The sequence below is a fragment of the Humulus lupulus genome, chromosome 9 (genome assembly GCF_963169125.1).
Source record: "Humulus lupulus chromosome 9, drHumLupu1.1, whole genome shotgun sequence".
NCBI lineage: Eukaryota > Viridiplantae > Streptophyta > Magnoliopsida > Rosales > Cannabaceae > Humulus > Humulus lupulus.
In genome coordinates, this window is record NC_084801.1 from 4,429,092 (window position 1) to 4,438,883 (window position 9,792).

At 29.1% G+C, this 9,792-nt stretch overlaps 1 protein-coding gene across 2 annotated transcripts; it reads left to right on the forward strand.

Annotated features, from left to right (window-relative positions):
- Positions 1-2,549: 2,549 nt before the first annotated feature.
- Positions 2,550-8,981, forward strand: LOC133801368 (floral homeotic protein AGAMOUS). 2 transcript variants are annotated; one of them, XM_062239556.1, is made up of 9 exons: positions 2,552-2,751; positions 2,964-3,211; positions 6,046-6,127; positions 6,615-6,676; positions 6,783-6,882; positions 6,993-7,034; positions 7,591-7,632; positions 7,987-8,234; positions 8,499-8,981. In XM_062239556.1, the coding sequence occupies exons 2-9, from the start codon at positions 2,976-2,978 to the stop codon at positions 8,500-8,502; spliced, it is 816 nt and encodes a 271-aa protein (XP_062095540.1). In that variant the 5' UTR covers positions 2,552-2,751; positions 2,964-2,975; the 3' UTR covers positions 8,503-8,981. The 2 variants fall into 2 exon arrangements, with proteins under 2 accessions (XP_062095541.1, XP_062095540.1); XM_062239557.1 differs by lacking the exon at positions 8,499-8,981 and having other exon boundaries at positions 2,550-2,751; positions 7,987-8,238.
- The last annotated feature ends 811 nt before the right edge of the window (positions 8,982-9,792 follow it).

Below are 9,792 nucleotides of genomic sequence, written 5' to 3' on the forward strand. Positions count from 1 at the left end.
CCGAGGGGTCAAGGCATGGTTGTATGCCAAATTTTTGTGGTGATATCAAGGATTGGAGGGGCTTAATCTAGAGGGTGGTGCTGGTTGGAGGTGGGATTCGTTGCAATTGGCAGATCGGATCTATGGCTTGGAGCCTTCAAAGCAGAATAGTTCAACGGTGGTCGAAGGGTGGCAGTGGTTTCGTGGACTATTTCTCATGGTGGCAAGTTCTTGCTTTAGTATTGTTTTGTTTAAATTTCTGAATAAAGGTGGACATCTCTCACCACCGTGCTAGTGTTGAACATTTTTTTTATGTGTGTGTTGTTATTGTCTTGTTTTGTTATGCTTGTTTATTTTCATCGTGAAGAATCTTACTGATGGGGTTCGTGGGTTATTCTTGTTTGGAGCTTACTCAAATTTGGATATGGACAAACAAGACATTGATCCCATGGTTTGTGATTGTTCGTTTCTTTGTCAATCTTCACGGATCTGGTGGATCGTTGCTTATTTTCCAATAATGAAACATTTAATCATATGAATGATTATCAATGTTTTTTCATTACTAGAGTTGATTTGTCATTTTTTCATTCGGAAAGGAAGCTTGGCTTACTCTTCACACTCGTTTGATGCTAAATTATTACCAACGCCTATTAGATTTAGTTGAAGTTTCTGTATGAATTTTTTTTCCTTTGAAAAGTGTAACAATTTCTTACTGATTTTGCACGTTTTTGAGCTTGTAATGGTTATGTCACATTGAATTAATTTATTAATGAAGATTTCCTATTTTCCATAAAAAAAGACAAATTAAAAAACTACATACCTCATTTTTATAATAAGGAATTGTAGGTTAATCCAAACTCCTATAAAAAAAACACCTATAACATCGATGTATTGAGTACAAAGTAGTGATGTTCTGGTGCGACTAAAAATAACATTTAATCACAAAATAATTATGTTGTGACTCATATAATAAGTTGTCACAAAATGGCAACTTTTTTTTCTTCATTAATATTAACATAACTATTGCTAAATATGTATATATATATTAGCATACATTAAAATCCTTTATCCTCTATGAATTGTTAAAATATATTGTGGCATTGCTAAGAATATATACATATATAATATTTCCAAATTCCAGGGTTGGCATGGAATAGTGGAGTGGTGAACAACATGCCCCAACTTCTTTGGTCGAATCTAGACTAAATGAAAAGGAATGTGAACTTTTACATGATATATTAAGTAATGTTAGTTTGGTAAAGTCAATTTATACTTCTCACACACCAACAAATCGAAACAAGTACTATACTTTTTTTCCCAACTCGATCTCCCAAACTTAATTTTTTTTTTACTTGTACTGGGAAAAAAGCTATAGAGATTGCCTCTAGGCATGGAGAGAGCTAAGATTATATGTACCAGTTATATATATATATATATATATATATACACATAATCGAATCGATCTAGAGAATGTCAAGAGATACATATATTGAGTCTACAGATATATATGACCTCAAAGGGGTTTAGAAGAGAAAGATGAAGATGAAGAGGAGTTAGATATGTAATGTCACATGGCCACTTTTGTCATTGTGCCCTACTGACAAGGAGAGAGAGAGAGAGAGAGAGAGAGAGAGAAGGTCCATCAAGGGTGGGTGGGGTCTTATATATATATATATATATATTGAGTGAGTACTGAGAGAGATGAGTCCAAATATAGGGTTTTGGTGGGGTCTTCTGTAATAAAGTGAAAAGAAATGAAAGTCTCTAATAGTTAATTATTCATTAGCCTTGTTGTAATATACGTACATACAAAAAAAAATGTATAATTTTTTTTAAAGAGAGATAGAAAGAAAGAGAGACTATTAGCATGATAAATTATATGAACAAATTAATTAACAATCTCTTTAATTTGGTTAATTAATAATACCTAAACATAAGTTTAGCTATAAATATATATTAGTTGGCTTTGGAATTCGGTAAAAAAAAATTACTTTAAAACATAACTAACGTACTTAAAGCTAGCTATACTAAAACATGAGATTAATTTGATGAGTCATCATAAGAGTGAAGTGATCATGATTTTCATGATTTTAAATAATGAAACCTGGACATTATATGTAACACACAAAAAATGATATATATTAGTGGAATTGATTAAAAATGGTATATGTATCAAAATATATATATTTATTAAACTAATTAAGCAGCTGGGGCGCATGAAGTAAATTTCGTCGAATGTCTTATTCACTCCATTAATAATTTCATCCACAAGTCCCTTTCTCTATCTTCTCTAGCTAATTCCCACCATCAATATTTCACATGAAAATAAAAGTAAAGTAAATCAAAAGAATGGTTAATGGGAGTCTGAATACAAATGAGGTATATTTATACACACACACATATATATATACATATTCTCATCTTATATTAGACTACTTCTCTTTAATATTTTCCTTCATATATATATATATATATCAAAATAAAAATTAAAAAAGTAGTGGGTTATATTAGTTTTGTGTTAGTGGAATAAGTGTGCTGGAAATTAGTATATATGATGAATAAAAAGTCATTTCTCTAACTTTAACTTTATAAATATCAATCAATCTCTCTCTCTCTCTCTCTCTCTCTCTCTCTTAACCAGGCTATAGTACTGATCTCTTACCTTCATTCCAATATTTCTTGTATTCCCTTTCTCCACTGATCAGAGATTCCTCTCACAAAAAACCAAGAAAGATCAACCTCAAAACCTCTTATCATCATCATCTTCATCTGGTAATTATTATTAGTAGTCTCAAAACAATAATATTATTAAGAAGAAACATGAGCTATATATATATATAATATATATATGTGTTTCTTGTCTCAATTAAATGATTTTTTTGAGAATTACATAAATACTAACAAACCCTTTTACTTGGAGATCTAGTATTTTTTTCCATGGTTTTTGAGCTGTTGATCTTGATATTTTTTGGGGTGATTTTCAGGTAGGAAAAACTATGGCTTACAACCAAAACAATTCCATGTCGATGTCAGTCTCACCCCAAAGGAAAATGGGCAGAGGAAAGATCGAGATTAAGAGGATCGAAAACACAACAAATCGACAAGTGACCTTTTGTAAACGCAGAAATGGTCTTCTGAAGAAGGCTTATGAACTCTCTGTTTTGTGTGATGCTGAAGTTGCTCTAATCGTCTTCTCTAGCCGTGGACGCCTTTATGAGTATGCAAACCAAAGGTATATATATATATATAATTAATTATTCTCTATCATCTTAATTAGGGTTATTATTATCGATATATTATAACCCTAACAAACAAAGTTTAAAGGGTTTTTATTTTCATACTTTTAAACACGAGATCTTTCTTGATTAACTTGTTTTTTTGTTTAAGAAATCTATAGAGTCACTTGTGTATGTTTATTTATTTTTTAAAAAACTTTTCTAGAGCTTTTTGGGGTTGATCTTTCTCTCTTTGTGAAAATTTCTTCTTTTTCTGTTGTCACATCTTGGGTTTTTGTAGAATATTATAAATACATAAATATATGTATATATTTATAGATCTGGTGTTATTGATAGAAATAGAAGCAAAACCGAAGTTGTAAAAGGAAAACAACTAAAGGTTAACTCACTCCATTGTTGAGAAAGTTTCTGTTTTCTCTTCTCTTCTTCTTCTTTGGTACATAATTTCTCACTGTGTGTTTTGGTCTACGGTCATCGGTAGCTAGAGCTAGTAATCTATAGAAGGTCTTAACCTAAAAGCTGTCAAACTCTCATTAGCCAAGAGAGAGAAAGAGAGAGAGAGAGAGAGAGAGAGATCCCATCGCTTTGACACTTCCTTAATAACAACACGTCAGTTTAGAGATCAAAAGAAAGCAATATGGTACGTTTTTCAAAGATACTTGTGAAAATATATATATATATAAATATATGTATATATAAATTTACTTTTTTTTTTTTTATGTATATAGGGTTTTCAAAAATATTAAAAGGAACACTGATGAAAATGGGTTTTCCTTGAAACATGTTTGAACTCCCCTTTCCAACCAATCACAACCTTATAAGGGTTACAAACAAGCCACACACCCAAATTAGGGTTTATTTTTTACTGTTTTTTTTTTCTTTCTTTCTCTCTAATCCACAAGGAAAATTTTCCAAAATCTCAGTTTTCGTATGTCACGTGGAATATTTCAGATGAATAGTCAAACATAACCAAATTAGGGTTCATAAGCTAAAAAACAACCACATAGGGTAATGGATTGGTCCAAAAACTTTAATGGGTAACACTTAAATTTCTTTTTTCTTGAAACCCTTTTTTTCCCATATTTATTTATTTTTCTTTAAGAAAAAAAACTTGTTACAAAAGAAGCTTCTTGGTGACAGCCAAATGAAAATTTTCAAATCAGTTTTGGTTGCATTTATACACACTTATATATTTTTCATAAATTTTTTTACCCTAGTTTAGGAAATTTATACAAGGGTGAGATCTGGTTAAGGATTTTGGTTGTGTGAGTTATTTGTTTTTGGTCTTGGACAACAGAATCTTTGGTCACGTCACACACGATTTTTCAGTTCTTGACCACTGACAAAAGGGTTTTTAGGTCATGATTTCCCATAATGGTTTTACTCTCATTTCTCTAAACCCTAATATCATCATCTTTTGAATGCTTCAAATTTGTTTGTTTTTATTTATTTATTTATAATTAAAAGCTCTCTTTTTGTGGAGTAAAATTCTTTCACAAAAGAGTAAAGAAAAAAAGAGAGTACTACGTACCACTGATGAGCCAATGAGAGTAATAGCTAACACTACTGTATATATATATATTTTTTTTCAAATTAAAAAAAAAAACAATGCCTTTCTTTGTTATGAGTCCAAGATCTTACGCAGATACATTAATGAAAGTTTTATAGACAGATGACAGAGAAAAAAAAAGGTACGAAAAGATTGAGCCAATGGGAGAGTTTTGAGTATTTTGGGTAGTGACAGCTGAAATGGACGACTCTGATTCACTCAGAGTTTCAGAAACAAAGTGACTAATTTTTAAACATAATTAAAATGTTAGGGCATATATATATATATAAAATATAAGAGATATATGGTCAATAGAGTGATGATGAAGATGAAGGTGATTATCCTTTGTGTAATGAGTGAGTGACAGCCATTTATTCATATGACTCTCTCTACATTTAGTTATTAAGCCAATCAATTGTGAAAGCCTGTCCATCGTGGCAATCACAGCCAATCACAGCCTCGACGAAATTAAGGTTATCAGTAACATTGGAAAGAGTGAGTTTTTTTTTATAGGTATGAACAGTAATTTTGGGTCTCTTACCTTTCAATTCTCTCATATGTTGCTCATCGATCTCAATGTTGAGGTTGACCATCTGACATGAAGAAAAAAAAGTCAGATTTTTGTAGTCATTTTCATTTTGCTTTGTAAGGGTTTTTACAAGTTTTTTTTTTATGGCTAACGTGATAGGCTAGAAGGCTCATAAATTAAATTTATTTTGTTATGTGAAATGATAGGTTGGTAGTGAATTAATTAATTCTCTCATTTGTTTTTACTTTGAATTTCTATGCAATATTTGTGTACTATATATTACTATATATGCATGTATGTGTGTGTGTATTTTTCAACTAGAAAGGAAAATATATTATTTTTGATTTTAATACACATACTAATTGTGCTATCTTTACTTTATATATATACTATTACTGTTATCTTTACTTTATCAAAACTTTTTGTAATTGTTTTTAATGCATTAATGAAAAAGATTGTTGTAAGCTTAATTAATTTTGTTTCATAAGTTTTCATGAAGAGATGAATTTAATTGTTTTTTATATAAGTTATCAAATTAGAGAAAACTTTTACATTATATATATCCTAATAAAAGTTAGCTAGCTAGTATCAACACAGAAAAGTGATCTCATCAACATTGAATCGCTGTAAATACACACACATATATATATATATATAGTTAGTTCACTGATAATTTATACACATGTATATGTGTGTATATATATATTTTGATTTTAACATTGTGATGTGTTTCGAATGATGATGAACAACAGCGTCAAATCAACAATTGATAGGTACAAAAAGGCATCGTCTGATACCTCTAATACTGGATCAGTTTCTGAAACTAATGCTCAGGTATAATATCACTACAATATATAACTGTATGTGTGTATATATATACACTTTTTTATACTTATATACAACATATAATTTGAATTTAGAGTAGCAATATTAAGGCTAACTTTTTTATATTACGATATCTTAGCTTGGTCTTTATACTTGCAATAATATAAATTCATCATAATGCTAAGACTAAATTATTGGAAGTCTTTTATTGTAAGGTGCGATCACATTAATTTTACTTATTATATATATGTTTTGTTAATATTAATTAATAGTTGTAGTAATTTTTTTTTTTGTGAAAAATTAATTAATTGAGAAAAAAAGTGACGAATCATAAAGTCAATTTGAATTATATTGGCAGAAAGATAAAAATAAAGATAAAAAAAGTCATCTTTCTTATGGTTGAAAATTTAGGTTTATGATTTAACTAGTGTTAATTATTTTTTAATATGCATACATGCACTTCTAACTATTTCTGTGTGAAATCAAATATTCCCAGTTCTACCAGCAAGAAGCTGCCAAACTGCGTGGTCAAATTGAGTCTTTGCATAAAGGAATCAGGTATATATATATATCATGTCATATATATATATATGTATATGTAATTACCTCCTTTATATATATATATAGCTATTGTATATAGAGATAACAATTCTATATATTTCAGAGAGCTGCTTGGTGAGTGTATAGACAGTGCAAAACCCAGAGATCTCAAAAACCTGGAGAGTAAACTAGAGAGAGGAATTAGCAGAATCCGATCCAAAAAGGTCTCCTCTTTATATATATATATATATATATTATATATATCTTATTGTTTTAATTTTGAGTTTAAACTGGGATTTTTCTGATTTTTTTTAACTGATGATGATACCTGCAGAATGAGCTACTGTTTGCTGAAATTGAGTACATGCAGAAAAGGGTAACTCATCATTCTCTTGCATTTCTATCTATTAATATACTTATATAATTAATATATATATATATATACACACACACACGCCATAACCAGTTTACTAGTCATGTTTGTAAACTTGTATAATTCAATTATATATATATATATGACTAATAATGTTCTTAAAGTGATTGAAGATCACCTGCATGCAGGGTTTGAGTACCTATTCATGAAAATACATTGGACACTATACCAAGATGAATTCATTAAAATGAAAAGATACTTATGTGTAAATATTTATATATGTTTAGGTTATAATTTAAAAAAATATTCAATGTTTTAAGACAAAGGATCAGTTTGTGTTCTGATTGAATAACTATAGCAAGGCAAGAGTACTACATTATTAATATGTCTGTGTGTGTGTGTGCAAATGAGAAAAGTAAGGCTTTCTATGCATGTAAAATTCAACAAGATAATATTAAAACACGAACACACACACACATATATATATATATATTGACAGTTCAAGTAGTATTATTATCTAATTTTTTTTAAAGAAAATGGGTTGTATATATTGATGTAGGAAATTGACTTGCACAACAACAACCAGCTTCTCCGAGCAAAGGTAAATTATATCCATCATTTACTAAAGAAAAATTATTTTACTTACATTATCACTAAAAATTCTGTGACTAAAAGTATTAGTTACAAAAACTACAATTTAGTGTCACTAAATGTATTTTTAGTAACAACAAACTTTATCACTAAAAGTAATAGTTTGTAACTAAAATTACATTAATGACAACTCGTGATTAAGTATGACTTTTTAATCACAAAATTTTTTTTGTTGTGACTAAAAGTAACATTTAGTCACACAAAATATATATGTTGTGACTAATTAAAATGTTTTCACTTCACAGAGTACCTTTATAGTGTGTATAAATAGAATTAATGTAATGTAATATAATATAATTTACAGATAGCTGAGAATGAGAGGAACCAAAACATGAGCATGAGCATGAACATAAATATGAGCATGAATGTGGGTGGTGGAGGAGGCTATGAACTGATGCAGCAGCAGCAGCAACAGCAGCAGTCTCACGAGGCACAGCCTGCGCAGCCCCAGCAGCAAGCATTCGATTCGCGCGACTATTTTCAAGTGAATGCTTTACAACCAAATAACAATCACCACTACTCACGCCAAGATCCCATGGCCCTTCAATTAGTGTAAGAAATATATACACATCTCTATATATATACATATATAAATGTGTTAAAGGAAATGAAATTATCTCTATCATCATCATCATTCAACTTTCCAATGTCTAGACATTTTCTAACTAAGGATCATATCACATAAGTATTAGTTTATTGGTAATAGGCAATCCTTTCATTTCTAAAATAAAATGGAGAAAGAATTAATGTAATGAAAAGGTTTCATTTTAATTATAACAATATTTAACTTTTGTTATATTATATATAAATATGCAGCTAAATGTGGTGGGGTCAGAAGAACTGATAGTTTCTGCTGCAATTGATGATGATGATGATGATCTAGCAAATTATCAGTGAAAGGATATCTAATTTGATGCCAGATGATGATGTAGGAAGTGTATGAATTATATATGTATTTCTTGTCAACTATATATATATATATATATACAGCTAAAGCTATGTATATGCAACTTTGCTGTAAGTGCAGGACATAATAATAATAATATATATCTATATCTAGATATATATATTATATATATAACTACTGTAACTCTCTCTAGCAACCACAATCTAGTGCATGGCTAATTAATTTGTGATATTGGTCATGATTATCTCCTTTGTTTGTATAATTATATGATTATATATCTTCCAGCTTTCTGTGAGAGATGACATACTTTAATTGGTGATCATTACTAACAAGTTATTCATCAAACTTTTATATGAAACTTTTATTTTCTATGTAATATATATTAAAATTTTTGTGTGGTGTATATATGCAGTGACTAACTCTATTAAAAATTAGACCATATGCTTTTTAATATGATATGTTATATGTTATATAAATATGCTATGTAACAATAATCAATTTTTTTTTTTAATTCTCAGTTAGAGAATAGAATATTTTCTTCAAGTTGTGGGATTCGAACCTTGTACCTCCAATTTATAAAGATAATAATTCATATCGGTCATGTCATATATAATTATTATTATATAAAATATATTTACCAATATATCTAACCACATCAATAATTTAAATCTAAATTACTCGCATCCCATATGCTTAGTAAACCGTACTAGCAATCATTCATTAAAAATTATGTACTTTAATATGTTACTGACTATTTTATTCATTATATATGATCTTAATTCTCTCGTACGCATACAAGATCATCATATTCTAATAAATAAATATGAAAATTTTCTGATATTTATATAAATTATTCAAACAATAATTATAATATTCAAATATAATAAAAATACATTTTTATTTAAATAAATAAAAATGTTTTTTCACATGCTTTTAAAGCACAAACCCTAACAACTTCCCCATACTCGGGCAATGAACAGACTATGGTGGGTGATGGTAAAGCTTTGCCTACAGCTTATATTGGCCATTTAAATCTGTCTACTAATAATGTTCTTCATGCTCTGCAATCACTCATAACTTGATTAATATTACCCGTTTATGTTAAGACAACAATGTATTCATTGAATTTTCTTCTTCTTATTTCCTTCTCAAACACAAGGTTACCAAGAATGTCCTTCACTACGGTCATCTTGAAAATAGTTT

Excerpts from the sequence above, each read along its gene's own strand:
- LOC133801368 (XM_062239557.1), top strand. The coding sequence starts at position 2,976 with ATGGCTTACAACCAAAACAATTCCATGTCGATGTCAGTCTCACCCCAA. Across the intron at positions 6,677-6,782 it reads TCTTTGCATAAAGGAATCAG|AGAGCTGCTTGGTGAGTGTA; the intron begins GTATATATATAT and ends TATATATTTCAG. Across the intron at positions 6,883-6,992 it reads GCAGAATCCGATCCAAAAAG|AATGAGCTACTGTTTGCTGA; the intron begins GTCTCCTCTTTA and ends TGATACCTGCAG.